At 41.4% G+C, this 16,058-nt stretch overlaps 1 protein-coding gene across 1 annotated transcript in view; it reads left to right on the forward strand.

The window, feature by feature from the left end:
* The window catches only part of PAPPA2 (pappalysin 2), a 288,850-nt gene that overhangs the window by 184,804 nt on the left and 87,988 nt on the right, over window positions 1-16,058 (forward strand). The window contains exons 12-13 of the mRNA XM_013061142.2: window positions 1,977-2,112; window positions 2,314-2,530. Coding sequence (XP_012916596.1) covers window positions 1,977-2,112; window positions 2,314-2,530 — 353 coding nt within the window. The remainder of the gene's footprint in view (window positions 1-1,976; window positions 2,113-2,313; window positions 2,531-16,058) is intronic.

Here is a 16,058-nt window from a genome sequence, read left to right on the forward strand (position 1 = left end):
CATAAGACCAACCCCTCCTAATTAGTTTCAGGTGGATGGTGTCCGTTTGGGGGCCCAAGAGAAGGTGGGAAGACTGAGCGCTCCTGTTCCCTGTTGAACCCACCCCATTCTTCAAGTCTGAGGCCTACTGGGGTAAAGCCACCATGTACTTGTTTGGACTCCTGTTCCTGGCTCAGGAAACAACCCGGAACTTTCTTTCAGTACTCAAGTCTCTTTTGTGGTGTAGGAAAAGGAAGAGGTTGTGGGATCTCTTTGGTCCCAAGGGACTTTGATGTCCTTTGCTGCTGCAGTTGAGGGCTTGAGTTAGGCTCTTGGTTACCTTATGGTATGTTTCATGTCTAGCCCTCATCCAGTCAGGGACAAAGGACCTCGTATTGCAAGCCATAACCTATGGGACTGACTATTTCTTAAGTTATAAAGGAATATTTATTACTTCAAAGAGGGGAAATGAAACGAGGGGGGCAAAGACACTGTAAAAAGAGAGTGTGGCTGGTCTTTCCCTCAAAGGAGGAGAGGAAGAAGGGAGAGCTGTGTTGCATTGACCACTGCATAAAATCATAAATCATAAAATCACCCTAATTAATCCAGCAGTGCAAACGGACACTCCATAAACACACCACCAAGACTCAGGAAAAATCAGCCTCCACACAAGGAAGAATTCTTGTTAAAATGGAAAACACGTTTTATCCTTGTCTTCCCCAGTTTTAGAAAAGGTCCCTGCTACTAGATATACCCTTCTTTAACCCTGAGAATAGTTATCCTGGAGCGTTGTTATCCTGGAGCATTGTCACCCTCAGAACCAGATAAAAAGCCACAGAAAGGCACAGAGAATTTTGTGAGGTCCAGTTCCAGAATCTCATAATGTAGCAACCATGTAATATCAGGTAACGTAGAGATTTACTCTCAGTGGAAATGAAGAGTAATATTGAGCTAAAGGATGTAAAACAAAACTAGAATACTACATCAAATAATTTCAGTGTGGGAAATAAGCTCTCCAGGTCATTTCCCAATCTAGAAAATGTCTTCTTTTGTATTAAAGATTTTCCAGGGACAAAACTCCCATAGTTTCCTTTGAAAGACTGTTTTATTGTTAATCATCCTAAGCATCTAGGATTATTCCTTATAAATAACTGAATTTCCTGTCCCTGAATGAGTTATTTTGGCTTACTTTTCACCCATAGTTAGGGTAGGCACCAGCAGAAATGCGTGAGAATAAACAGTGTGGCAGCTTCTAGTTTCAGAAACAATGGACACCGAAGTTGCCTCTCATGTCGTAGTCTGCATGCTAAGTGAGAGTTTCAGATAAAATGTTTAGGGGGAAGACAGGAGGATGGGGAAAGATGAACTATGTTCTGAACTATGCCGGTTCACAGCAGAATGTTAGCTTGGTGACTCCTGCCCAATTCTCCCACTTTGGAGATAAGATTGACTGGCTATGCAGTGATTTATTGTCTCTTGCAATTCTCTCTTTCAGTGATCTTGAGAAATTTAAAGACATGGGTCCAAGCAAAAAAAAAAAAGGAACAGTTGAGGTTATAAAAAAATATATCAAAAAAATATGAGATGCGGGGTGCCTGGGTGGCTCAGTGGGTTAAAGCCTCTGCTTTCGACTCAGGTCATGGTCCCAGGGTCCTGGGATCAAGCCCCACATCGGGCTCTCTGCTCAGCAGGGAGCCTGCTTCCTCCTCTCTCTCTGCCTGCCTCTCTGCCTGCTTGTGATCTCTGTCTATCAAATAAATAAATAAAATCTTTAAAAAAAATGAGATGCTTAGTAGCTGAAAGTTACCTTTTTTTATCCAATTTTGATTTCTGTGCCTACAGGCTGTCCTGTGCCTACTCCGTATTTTTCTCATAAGTAAAAGAGAAGGGAGTTCTTACTTTAAAAGTGGGGAACTGAGAAGTGTAAAAATATTGTGACACATGCCTTAAGAGCCTGGTGGGAATGATGACTCACACATATATGTGCTTACACCCAGGTGTGTTTCAGTAGACCAGGAATGGCCTCGGCAATTTTCATCTTCTTGGTGTCTGATGGCCCGGTACTCAGAGAACATCAGCGGCCGACAGTGACTGTTCACCTGACTGATGTCAGTGGGAACAACCACTCTCTTGGTGAGTCTGACAGTGATTGCTTCAGGGCCCCTGCAGGATGATCCAGTAGACCCCAGAGTCAGCTTGGCGTCCATCTTGGATATTGTTTGTGACCTTGACTATAGTACACAGCTATTGAGAAGATAAAAGGAATACTAGATATGGGAACATGGTGCTATGTGAATGGCTCACAATATTATTCATCTCCTTATTTCTCTTCAGGGACCCATGAGCTGTCATGCCAGCAAAACCCACTGGTTATCAATGTGACCCATCACTTGAATGTCCTTTCCCACCAGACCACCTCAGTGCTGCTGAATTTCTCATCTCCATTGGTGGGCATCTCGGCAGTGGCTCTAAGGACATCATCCCACATAAGTCCTCCAAATCTCGATACATGCAGCCCAGAACATGAGGGACAAAATCATCAGGGACAGAGGTACAGAGTCACCTTTCTCTCTTTTTTTCCCTGTTTTTTTTTTTTTTTTGTGGTTGTGATATACTACTATCATTTTCATATATACATTTTGTTTTCAGTGGGTGCTTAATCACTAACTACAAAGTGGTTCTAAAAACTACTAAAAAAGCACAAGAAATAAGTAAAGAACAACTCATAGAAGGCACACTTGGATTTTATATGTTGCTCTTTTCTTAGCTGAGCATAATTTTTTATGTAAATATTTAACATCTTTACAAGGTCTTAAAATCTTTTGTTACATATAAAACCACGGCCTTCAAATCAACATGGTTATATAAACTGCCAAAAATTCTCTGCCAAAAACTCAATGTTCCCTGAGCAATGTATATTTTTCCACTTGTTCCCACCTGGACAGTGTATACAGCAAGTTTCACAATTAGTTTTCAAGGCATGTCATATAATCAGTTAGAGTTACATATGGAAATCAGGAATATATTATCTACATAGGTCTTTCTGTGGACATCTGTGATAGTAGTCATCTAGATAGCTGTCATCTGAGCTCTCTGCCTCAATTAGTAGAGGGACTGTACTTTATAGTGTTGGTGTGCCCAAGGGTGGCCCAGAAGCTGGAGGGAGCAGGCCATACAGTGGTCTGTGCTGCAGCAGGACTGGACTCATTCTATGAGTGGTCTAATCAGTGGAATGGGACTATAGGTAACCAAGTTCATTCCCTCAAGAAGTGAGATGTCAAGGCAGTTGGGATCCCAGTAACAAAAGTTTCCAGGCAGTGCTCAATCACCAGATAGAAGCTCTGATACCACCATGACCAAACTAGGTATACCAGAAGCCCGACTTTATGAGGGACTAGGAGTAGTGTGTATGTAGTATATCAGTTATTTTTGCTGCATAGCAAATTATAGCTAAATTTAGTGGCTTATCACAATTTCCATGAGAGAGGAGCTTGGATGCAACTCAGCTGGGTGCTTCTGGCTTAGAGTCTCTTATGAGGTTGCCATCAAGCTGTTGACCTAAGCTACCATAATGAAGGCTCAAGTGGAGCTGGAAATTTCACTTTCAAGCTCACCCATGTGGTGATTGGCAGGCCTCAGAAGACCTGCATCCAGGTTCACTCATACTGATACTAGCAATAGGCATGCTCACATAGATGGGGTTTGTTTCCTTACTGCATAGACTTCTCCATAAGCTGCCTGAGCATCCAATGATACAGCAGCTAAAGATCCAAAAGAGAAAAAGAACCAGAGAGGGTGAGTACATAGGAGACCACCCAAAAGTTATAAGAGACCATAAAAAAGTTACAGCCTTTTTATAACATAATGTTGGAAGTGACAATCCATTACCTTTGGCAAATTCTTTTCATTAGATTTGAGTCAATAAGTCCAGCCCAACTCAAGGGGAAGTGTTTGCACAAGGGCATGCATCCCTAGAGGCCATGTTAGAGGCCATCTACCACATACAATAATGATAGTTTGTTAATTGGGAACTCACTGTGTGCCAGGTGTTGTAAATGCTAGAAAGAGAAAAGCAATAAGGAATAGAGTCTGGATGTTGGACATTGTAACATGAGTTAATTTGTCTGCAACTCTTAAGTATCCTTATTGAGCAAACATCTTCAAGTATTAACACAGGATTGTGGGCTATTAAAATAACATTGTTTACTAGAATTATTGCCTTAGGTTTTCTCAAATGATTTTCTCTGCTTGCTCTACCTCTGGCCTCAAGCCATACAGACCTCTTTCAAGTCCCTGAAACATGTGTTCTTGATGAGTTTCATGTCTTTGCACATTATGTTCCTACTTTTTTGAATGCCTTCCAGCTCTTGCATCAACTCACATTTCACCATCAGGATTCACCTTCTTCTGTAAAATCTTGGCAGACTCCTTGCCTGTTTCCATAGGGCATTGTATCTAACCCACACGCTGCAGAAGCAACTATTGCATTGGGTGCTAACTGTTTGTTTACTTATTGTTCCTTTCCACTAAGCTCTGAGCTCTCTCTAGTGGAAATTCCATGTGGTATCTTTCAGTACCTAGCAGAGGGCCTGGTACATAGTAGGTGTCAGAAAATGCATTGAATGTTAGTAACAGACTTTATCTCTGAATGCTGGATGGAACAGAACTGAAAAAAAAAAAAAAAAAACAGAAAAAAACAGAAGTCGTAGCCTCTCTAGACCTGAGGGACAAGAATTCCCCTCACCATCACAGCTGTGAAGCTCTGACAAAGTTGATCAATTGTGATCACTGCTGCTCGTTCACTTATTTTCATTTGGCACTGTGGGAAAAACAAGTTTTATATGCATGCATGCAAACCAGTAGAAATAGGATATGATTCTCCAGTTTACACAGAGTGTATCTGGAATGCACAAGCATTTCCAAACCACATGTGACTGACAGGAGCCATGCAAATTGGCTTCCCTTCTCAGCCAGCAAATCAGTACAATATAGTAAGTTTTGATACACAGGGAACCTAATAGATTTCATATATGTTCTTTGTGAACAGATTTTAAATCTCTGCTCTTGTGTACTCTCAAAAAATAGAAGGTTTTTTTTTTTAATCTTTATATCAATCCCAGTTGTAGATGTGGATAGATCATAATATGAAACCCTCAAATTCTGGGCATAGTGAGAGGGATTCCTGGCTGCCTCATTCTTACCCCTTATGACCTGAATTCCATTAATACTAAAATGGGCAATGGAGAGCTGGCAGATGCCTGGCAGTAGAGGATGTATTATCCATTCTGTATTTAACCATTAATGACCAATGGCCTGTCCCTCCTACAACTCTGCATCTTTAAACCAGCCCAACAGAATCTCAGCTGAAGGCCAATAAACCTGTCTAGCTCTGCAGTGATATTTATGATCCTTACCTTGGACCTTTAGCTTTGATCTCTCTCTCTTGTTTCTTGTTCTCCTATGATGGCTTCCAGTTTATGAACCTTTCGGCTTAGTCTACTGATTATGAACTATTAGCCTTGAAAACCAAGTTTAGTGTTATTGGTTCAGGCCACTGGTACTCAATTAGAGCTCAGTTCAGTCCTGCTCTCTGGCTCTAGCCATTTAGGGAAAGGTCCTACATAACCTGCCACAGCATCCCATGAGCTGGACGATCAGGCAGACCCCCAGCCATGCCAGGATTGTGTTGAGGGCTTTGGCTTGGAGAAGTGGAAACCACTTCTGTGATTGATGCAATGGAATTTGGAATGTGTCTAAGATACACTCCAGGCACTGATAGGTTACTTTGCCTAATAGAGTGGATTAGCTTCCAGATCATCAGGACTCTTATCTACTTTGGAAATTCACACAGTCAAGTCTAGAAGAATTTACTAATAGTGGCAAGAATTGGTGATGGGTGTGTGGTTTCTCCTACAACAGAATTTTGTTCTTCTAGTTACATGGGCATACTGTAATGGAAACATCTCTCCCCCTACTGGGTGACAGATTCATCAGATCTACCAGCATTGAATCTTCCGAGGATGAACATCATCTCCTCCTGGGCATTGGGCTGATTATAATGGTTAAAACTTCCGGCCACTCCTGTCTTTTCAACATTTACACTTTCTTACTGATGTTTCTACCCATCCTCTCTGTAACAGTTTGCACTGTCATCTCCCAAACAACTGGGCTTCCGTAACTTTTCTTTGGATTTCAGAGAGTTCTGCCTTTTAAAATTTGATGTTACAGAATTAGGTGCATAACTGCTTGTGACTCTTTTATCTTCATTAGGATCAAAACTTGTGCCAACCCTTTTACTCCATTAAATGCTTTTGGCCTTCGATTCTACCTTGTCTGGAATTTAAATTTCCATCCCTGCTTTCCTTCTGTTTATATTTATTTGGTAAATACTTGCCTTTCATTTATTTTTAACATTTGCTATTGTCGTTGCCAGTGAGCCCAAGGCATATTGCTATGTGGCACTGTTTATTCTGAAAGTTTATTTCATGGCCCTCAAGCTTCTAGTATCTTGAGGGCCCTGTAGTATTTTTACCTTTGGAACATTTATCTTCTCGGCTTCCATGGCCATTGCCAGTGGTTCTCCCTCACCCCGCACTCTCTCCCACCCCACTGGATCAAGACCCTCATACTTCCTGACCTAAAGTCTCAGAGTCAGTAATGAAAGGGTGGTACTGATGAGGACTAAAGGATAAAAAACAGACCTGTGACCAGTTGGCCGGTCTCAAGAGAAGCCAGAGAATGAAGAAAGAATGACCCTTTCCTTCTCTTCTTTTAGCATGGCTTTATTCCTTATTTGCCTCCCCCCCCCCCAGGAAAAAAAATGCATGCTTTGGCTTCCAATAATGTTTCTCAGTTCAACTCTCAATACATTTTGAAATCAGGAGGAAATCTTCACAGATTCCAGCTGTCAGTCTTGGTTTTTGATATTGATGAGAGTTTTCATATTTTTTTCTGTACTGTTGGAATTTAAGTGGGAAACAGGGGGAAATTACCTCATAGCATTTTTGTGAGATTAACTGAGAAGTGTGCATGTGGAGTACATAGCACATTCTAGCACCAGGCAGGAGCACCACCCATGGCAGATTTCACACCATTCCTCATCTTTCTTTTTCTCCATTCCTCTTTTTCCAAGGTGTGCCACTGATCAGTCTCTTGCTTCTCAGCTCTCCAGGCGCTCTCAGCATGTGCCTGCGTAATGCTAGAACAGGATTTTATTAATATTTATCATTTGCCGGCTGATGCAATGTTCAATTTTATCAGAAAGGGAGAGACACTGCAGGAGGAAGGGCTTCTCTTCCTGGCTTCGGTGTGCTTTCTTCCCTGTCACTGCTCTGACATACTCGGCAGCAGCGTAGAGAACAGCTTCCATTAAGTCGGCAGTCACTTGGGTTCTTAGGGTACGTATTTGCAGTTGGCTCTTCATCACCATTGACCAAAGGTAATGCTTGTTATTTATCCCACTGCATGTTATAAACCATTAGCATCCCATTTCCCATTGACAAGGAGCTCCATATTGTACTCAAGCCTGAAGGCACAACAAAACTGATCCCCCAGATCTTACCTTTGTGACTCTATGTCCTGGTACCACTTGCAGTTCCATTCTATGCCGGTTGGGTTCCAGTGAGGATACAGTAATTAGAAAAGGGAAAGGGTAATAAAAATAACTAGAAACTACTTAGGGGAACTACGAAGGATTAACTACTTAAGGGTAAGGAGAACCCTAATGAATAGAAGAATGGTGGATAAAGGGAGCAGTCATTACATTTGGAAGTGAGGGAAGAGTATCGAAAGAAGGAACAAATGTGGAGAAGGCTCCCCACCTAAGCCTGTGATTTGGTTTTCATCAGAGTGGGTTCGGAGATGGTACAGTGCATGGCACAGAAATTTTGCTGAGGTTTCACTGACGGGGACCAGCAAGCAGGAAACCACCCACTGGGGGGCTGATCAAGGCTCATGAGGAAGCTGCCTGCTCAGGCACTGTTGGAACTTCTGGAAAGCTGCCATTGGGGTGCTGCTGACACTTTTTGGGAGGTCATCCACTAGTCACTGGTGAAACTTTCTAGGAAGGCAATCCCTGGCACACCTTTGAGACTTGCTCCAGCTAGAGTGCTGGTAGAACTTGCTGAGATGTGCAGGGTGGCCCTGAAAGTCCTTATGGGGTAAACACCACTGGCCTGAAGCCCTGTCAGACGTCAAGAGCTGCAGAGGACAGGAGAGAATAACACATGGGAATCAAGAAGAGATGCCCCTTCTTCCTGGAAGTCTCTCCAGTTACGTTTACTATGAACACATGACATCACTTTAACTGGACAAAAAGCAATATTTACATGGGGCATCTCTAGGATGGCAAGGTGACAGGAAAGATCTTGTCAAAGAACCCAGAAGAAATCCCTTTTTGCTCTTTGCCTTTTATGCTCCAGCTAGATTTCCTTTAAGGTCCTGGCTTTAATCCTCAGACCACTTTTCAGTATAACTTCTAAGTAGATTTGACCTAACTAGAAATGCATATTTTCTTTTTTTAATATTTTGAACTTATTTTAAGTCCAAGGCAAACATGAAGTATAAATACCTCATTAACTTATTCAGTATAAATACACATTCTGATTGAGATGGAAAACAAGTAATAGATATTCATAAATATAAAATTGTAGTGGGTTCTGAGGTTTGCCTTAAACTATAGCTTATCAATGCCAAGTATTCCAATCTACCATTGAATGGGATATTAATCATTTCAAATGAATATCCATGTAGAAACCTAAGTTCTTTCTTCTCTCTCTTGTTCTCACTCTGTCTTGTTAACTATTTATAGTCAGGCTTTGATCCTCTTTCTCACTGTGGATAACGAAGAGTAGATTCATGTAACAGTTTAGGTCTAATACAATGGATATGTGTGTGAGAGTGTGAGTGTACACATCGTGTATGTGTTGCTGTATTTTACTTCAAGTAGAAGAAAGCTTCTGAAAAGTTTAATGTAAATGGATTTATAAAACCAGTTATTCTATATGGGGTGTGTGCATGTGTGTGTATGTGCATGTATATCTGTGCATAGAAAGTGATGGGCTACTCATTATTCAAAAATATTTATTAAGTGCCTACAGTGTGCCAAGAATCATTTTTCAGTTAGGGAAACTGAGACTCAGGGTATACCAATTCACCTTATTTGAGATTAGCAAAACTAAGACTAGAATCCAAGAAATTTGTTTTTAGTAAGGGAACTTTCTATTATAAGACTAGAAACTGTTTCAGAAATATATCCATGTCTACTACCATCCAAGAAACCCTGCTGCCCTCCCTCAAATTATATTTGGGGAAAAAAAAAGCATGAAGGAAGAACGGTGATTCTAAGAGAAAGGTCTTCTCCTAGACATTCCCTGGTCTTGGTAGGTGGATTATCTAAGCAGCTCTTTTACTGGAGAATGTCCCCTCAACTCTCCATTATCTAGTTATACCATATCCGTTTTAGCAATGATCCATATCCATCCGTATTCTATCCCTAGTCCATTTTTTCTTATCCCAAGTCTGAGCCACCTTTAGAGCTACCTTCTCCATGGCTCAACTAGAATTATTATTATTATTAATTATATATTATTTGTATATTATATATTATATATAGGATACTATATATAATATATATATAAGATACAATAATTATATATAATATGTATAATTATATATAATATATAGGATACAGTATATAATATATAGGATACAATAATTCGATTATAATACATAATATATTATATATTATATACAATACATAATATAAATATATATTGTTTATATTATATATTTATTTATATAAATAATAGATACTAATTATATATATTATATATAATATTATATAATATATTAAAGTGAAATTTAGTCAGTAATATCTGTTTCCTGGAAAATCATAAAATCATATAAAAATCTAAAAATAAAAAAAGTGACTTGTTTAGAAAATCTGTATTCTGATTCTATTCATGATGCTGGGTAAATGAGAGTTCATCGTTTTAGCGATTTTTGTGTAGTAAAATGTGGCTATGTGTGCATGTGTGTATATGTGTTCCCTTTATGCAAGACAATCTTTTAGAAAAAGTTAATGTGTAATGAATTATATAACAACATTTTAAAATTATTTAGCTTTTTAAATGATTGTGCCATTCAAAAAGGTATTATTTTTTAAGTAAAAAAAATATTTTTGTGAAGAGCAGAGTCATCGCCAGATTTTCTCCTCTTTCTTTTTCTTTTTCTGCATCGATCTGCATTTTTATCTTTACTTAAAGCAAACCAAGCATGAACAAATAAAGTCTGAATCAAGAAAACAGAATGAACACACACACTGTGCTCTTGAATGATTCTATATGCAAAGCAACAACTCTTTGAATTTACCTTTTGCATTGAAAACCTTTACTACTAGACTGCTATAGTGGATATCCATTGGAGTTCAGCTTCTGACTCTCATATACTTAACATAAAAATGTATATGTACATGATTAACATACTTGCCATCTTTTGTGGACCATGCTTGTGTAACGACGAGAAGTACACGAGTAGGTCATTTTAAAACTGAGTAATCAAAGAATAATGTGTATCTGGTTTGGTTGGGAATGCCTCAGGATGCAGTGGCACTGGCAAATTTATGGACATGTGTACTAGCTTAGTCAACTCTGTTGTCTCCGGGCACCTCTATCCTTCAGATTGTGTTTCCTGAAGCAGGGACTGCAAAACTAAATAATCCAGGGAGAAAATATCATGGCTATCACCAAATAACTCAGAGTTTCCCATCCGCAAATTATAAACTTCGGTAAGATGCCGGGCTAATACTGTATCTCAAGCCGACTTACCCTAGCTGCCTTGTCTCTTTCGACCCACCCCTTTCAATGGCACGCCTGTGCTGTGACAGAAACATCTCTTTAGCTGTAGAAAGTTCTTCTCAAAAAGGTGGATCTGTTGACCAAGAAGTTAGAGCTTGCATCAGTGAGCCAAGTTCAGAAGACTTTGGGGTCACCCTCCGTTGTCCTTGGAGAATTCACTATAGACATGGGATTTGTGTTGGGGGTGGAGGGATGCATTAGAAAGGAGAGCTTTTCCATAGAACTCCTCTTTTATGACTTTAAAATCCCCAGGGAATTTCAGGGAGCAAGTGGCCATGTTTTCTGTTTGGGAGATGGTGGGACCCAGGTGTCAAAATATTTCTTCTTGGTTATACTGTAGATTAAGGGTAGAGCTGGGGCTAGATTATAAGGCCTCCAAACCCTAGTCCAGGGGCATGTAGCCAGAGCACAGCTCAGCGCCTTGGCATTCCACCCCCACTGTAATCAGTTTGTGAGTCTGCTCTTCGTAATAGGATCGTTCCATCTCTAGTAGCCGTCATTTTGCTTCATGCTTCATTATTCCCTAGAACCCTCATTGCTGCTGTTTTACCAATTCCTATTGTGCTTCGATTATTTGGACCTAAGATTTGAAATGCCAACCCTTTCCCTTCCTTGTCTGCCTGGATTGGGCCCCTACACCATGCCAGGCCTCTCCTTCCCCTGCTCATTTCTTTGCACAGCACTCAGTTCACCTTCCTTTTGATAGCCTCACAAAGTGAAGAACTCCTTCTTTTCTTTTTCTAAGGACTATAGGTTAAAACATTTGTTTGGCTCCTCTTCTTTTGTTTTTAGCAGAGGGTTTGGTTTTAATACTCCAGGATAATGGGAAGTGTTCTCTCTTTGCTGGAAAAGGCACTATAGAAATGAAATATGTATTGTACTTCTCTACTCATTTGATTATCTTCTTCCCCAAAGCAGTTTAGCAAATTAACATCAAATCTATTTTTGTTTCTTAATCAAAGGAAGAATTATAACTGCTCAATTGTTCCCTAGGTTCCTTGCCTAACTTCCTTTTCCCAGAATGATTTGTCCATAAAACAAGAGGGAAGGAGGAGAGTCGTTGGAGAGGATTCTTGATTCTTCTGACCAATGACAGACTTGGTGAACAACAGGTCTGCTTTGGGAGGCACCGTAAGCTGTTTGAGTCTGTTCCACTATTTGTTCTTGAGGGGCTATAGAGGAAAAATGAAAAGGTCACAGACTTGGTCTCATTGAGGGTTTATTGGTGCATGACTAGACTAGTCTAGAAATAGCTTTTATTAAAATACTACCTTGTCCGAGATGATTCTTAGTGGGAGGTGTTCTGAGAACTGATTAGGTGGCTGCTTTTGGTCCAAAGTTAGAAATAGGAACAAACAAATTATGAACATTGGGAGTTGGAATCTTCCTCTAAGGAATAGGCTGGTTTCAAAACAATAACTGAAATAACGGCTTCTCGGTGTCTTATCATGGTGTCTGAAATTCCATCATTAGGAATGATTTTCTTCAAGTCTTGGTGATCCCCAAGGGTCTCTGAAACAGTAAATAACTACTAGAAGTTGAAATATCCTAAGTTGTTATCAATACTTTATAGCACAACTATTCTCTTAGGGACCTTGGCAATTCAAAAATAGACCAGGGCCCAGCTGAAATGCAACCTAGTTTAGGCATCTGGAAGTTTTGGGGAGTCCCAGAAACAGAAAAAGTGGTACTGAAAAGAGAGATGAGTTTAAAATGTCACCTGCTTCTTAATTTTGTTCAGGGCTGGCCATGTCTTTATGTTCTGTATTCATAGCAGCTGGTGGAGAGACCACAGAAAATAAAAACAAACCAGTATTTCCAGGATTCTGTCATTTTGCCAGCCTGCCAAGTAGACAGACACTGTTGATGGATTTGACCGTAAGTTCTGGCTGGAATGCCTCTCAGGCCCTGTCTGGTTCTATGTGGCCATAATGTGGAGGAAGTCTGGGGATTGGAGTGGCAGGAAGCCCAATGTCCAGACCCCTGTCTCCTGTTGTTGGCTACATCGTCAGTCTCACCACATGACTTCAGGACAGTCCCTTCCCTCCCTTCTTTGGGCCTTCATTTTACCATAAGCAGATGAGCCATGGACATTGCAAGGGTTGGGAGAGCTGGAGGGAACAAAAGAACAGAAGGGGGGAATATTCCAAATCTGATGTCAACCAAGGACTGACAAATCCCCAGATTATGATATGATGGGAACAATGTGAAGCTTCTGTTGGGGAGTCCAGAAACTTCATGGGGAAAGGAAGCCAAAGAGGAGAGGGAGATTCCCAGAGCAGTCCAACACATGGTGTTTTATGTGCTACTTCTGCAATATTGTGATATTTGGTCTTAGTCTGCGGTTCATGGCTCACAGATCCCAAACCCTTGGAATTTCCTAAGTGTTGATAGTGATAAAGGTGTCTTTTGTTATGTGAATGAGGTGACTTTTGGAAAGTACTTAAGGACTGGACTAGTTGTCAGTAGAGCCAAACACATGATTGGAAGGTTGGAACTTTGAGTCCTACCTGCTAACCAGGGAACAGGGAGGGGCTGAAGGTTGAATCAGTCAGTCAAGCCCATGTATTGAAGCCTCCCTAAAAACCCTAAAGGCTGCGTTCAGAGAGTTTCTGGGTTGGTGAGCACACGGCGATTGGGGAGGGTAGCATGCCTGGAGAGGGCAAGGAAGCTCCGTGTTCATTTTGCCGTACCTCGCCCTGGGCATCTCTTCCACCCAGCTGTTTCAGAGATTTATTTATTTATTTATTTATTTTTTTGAAAATTTTATTTATTTATTTGACAGACGGAGATCACAGAGAAGCAGGCAGAGAGAGAGGAGGAAGCAGGCTCCCCGCTGAGCAGAGAGCCCGATGCGGGGCTCGATCCCAGGACCCTGGGATCATGACCTGAGCCGAAGGCAGAGGCTTTAACCCACTGAGCCACCCAGGCGCCCCCAGAGATTTATTTATTATCTTGTAATCAACTGGCAACCAGCAAGTAAAATGTTTCTCTGAGTTCTCTGAGCAGCTCTAGCAAATTAATCAAACCCAAGGAAGAGGTACTGAGAACCTCTGATTTATAGCCAGTCAGTCAGAAGTATAGGTAGCCACTTGGGTTTATGGCTGGTGCCTGAGTTGGGGACAGGGACCGTCTGGTAGCAGGGCTCTCTTTAACCTGCGGAACCCGACACTCTCTCTGGACAGTAGTGTCCGGATTGAGTTAAATGCTCAGACACTTTGCTGGTGCCCCAGAATTTCTTGGTTGTAGGTGTGGAAACCTGCACCCCCCCTCACATGGATACTGGAACTGGTTTTAGAACACCTATTTAACTTCTGTGTGTGAATCTGAGACTCATTCAAGGTGCTAGCTTGCAAATCATCAAGACCCGAGTTTACATAGCTTCCACAGAGCCACAGAGAAGTCATGCTACTCCTTCCTCCTGCCCTGTAGGAGCTGTTCGAGGAATGACACAGATGGAAGCTCCTGCCCACTAAACTTCATTCACAGAACTGGACTGTTCCCTCACTTAGCTACATGCACTTCATGATTCCTCAGGCCAGGCCTGTGAATGTGGCTGGGGAGGTGTCACTCCCAGATGAACAGATGAACTAGGTATCCAGGGATGAACAGTACGTAGGGCAAGAATCAGCAGTACAATCCCTTGGGGGCTCCTGTGTTCACTCCTTATTAGGAAGTGTCCCACATGGAGATGGTTACTGCTTTTGCAAACTGGAAAAAATATTTATATGTATATATTTTATGTTTTTATAATTTACACACACACGCGCGCGCGCATGCATGCACACAGATTATTTCCTTTTTTTTTTTTTTTTTTTTTTTTAAAGGTTTTATTTATTTATTTGACAGAGAGAGATCACAAGCAGGCAGAGAGGCAGGCAGAGAGAGAGGAGGAAGCAGGCTCCCGGCTGAGCAGAGAGCCCGATGCGGGGCTCGATCCCAGGACCCCGGGACCACGACCTGAGCCGAAGGCAGCGGCTTAACCCACTGAGCCACCCAGGCGCCCCTATTTCCTTTTTTTTAAGAGTTTTTTTTTTTTAAATTTTTAAATAATCTCTACACCCAACATGAGACTCAAGCTCACAACTCTGAGACCAAGAGACCAAGAGTTGCGTGCTTCTCTGACTGAGGCAGGCAGACGCCCCTGTTGTTTTTTCTGCTGGGTGATTCTGCTTCCCTGATGCAATGCTAGGAAGCATATCCTCTGCCAAGTAGCCAGCAATTGTTTTGACTCTTACTTTGGTATTTCGCATATTTTATCATCTACATGAAACTCATGGGTTCTGAACCTTGGTGAGGCAGGGCTTTGAAAGGGAGCACTTTGGGCTGTGTGATGTGATGCAAATCTGTTTCTTTTTAGAAGGACATGGGGCATTTGGATGGGACTTCTAGTGTTACAGCCAGGCGTGGTAAAAACTGTGCCCAGAATTAGAAATGAGTGAAGCAAATTACCCCGTACTGGGGCCACCAGAGTCCAGTCCCGAACTTACAAATAGGTCACATTCTAGGAAGAGATGGACCTCTCCCAAGGGTCAGGGAAGGAGCAGACCTTCAATAGAGAAGCAGGGGAACCTCCACATTCTCAACATGCAGAAATGGAAGAAGTCTGCTTCGTGCAATAATTCATCATTTCTCTGTCATGAGGGAAGAAACAGAAGTACTACTGAGATTCCTCTGTTTCTCTCAGATGAGAATCTTCAGAGGAAAAGAGCTTGAATTACTTTTCCCTTCCTGATTGGTATGATGCTTCAGTAAAACCCCTCAAAGTACCAGCGTTGTTGAGCTGATGGAAATATACTTGACATTTAATCCGGTTCCTGTCCTACAAAGCAAAGATGGTGCCAGAGTGAGGAGGAGGTAGGAAGGGGAGCCAGAGTAGAGACCGTATCTTTTTGTATTGGTTTGGAGAGACAGCAAAGCTCTCTAAGGATGGATGCTATTATTATTATTTGGTTTTGCCATTGGTGGTAGCAAGATTAATGAGAACTCCGTTTCTTCCAGTCCACTCTACATTCTGTACATTCTACTTCCACCTGTTGCCAAATTCAGAGCATATTCCTTCTTAGCCCACACCCTCTTATTTCAATAAGAATCAATAAAACACAGTAGGGGAATGGCCAGAAATCTGATCCTCTTTACTATTTAACCTTAAAAGAGCTGTTTCTGCAGAAACTGCTGGGATTGCTATTTGGTCAATGGTGGCACTTCTTGGATAAATGAATT

This window comes from Mustela putorius, unplaced genomic scaffold, assembly GCF_011764305.1.
Source record: "Mustela putorius furo isolate JIRA1106 unplaced genomic scaffold, ASM1176430v1.1 tig00003942_pilon_pilon_pilon, whole genome shotgun sequence".
Classification (NCBI taxonomy): domain Eukaryota; kingdom Metazoa; phylum Chordata; class Mammalia; order Carnivora; family Mustelidae; genus Mustela; species Mustela putorius.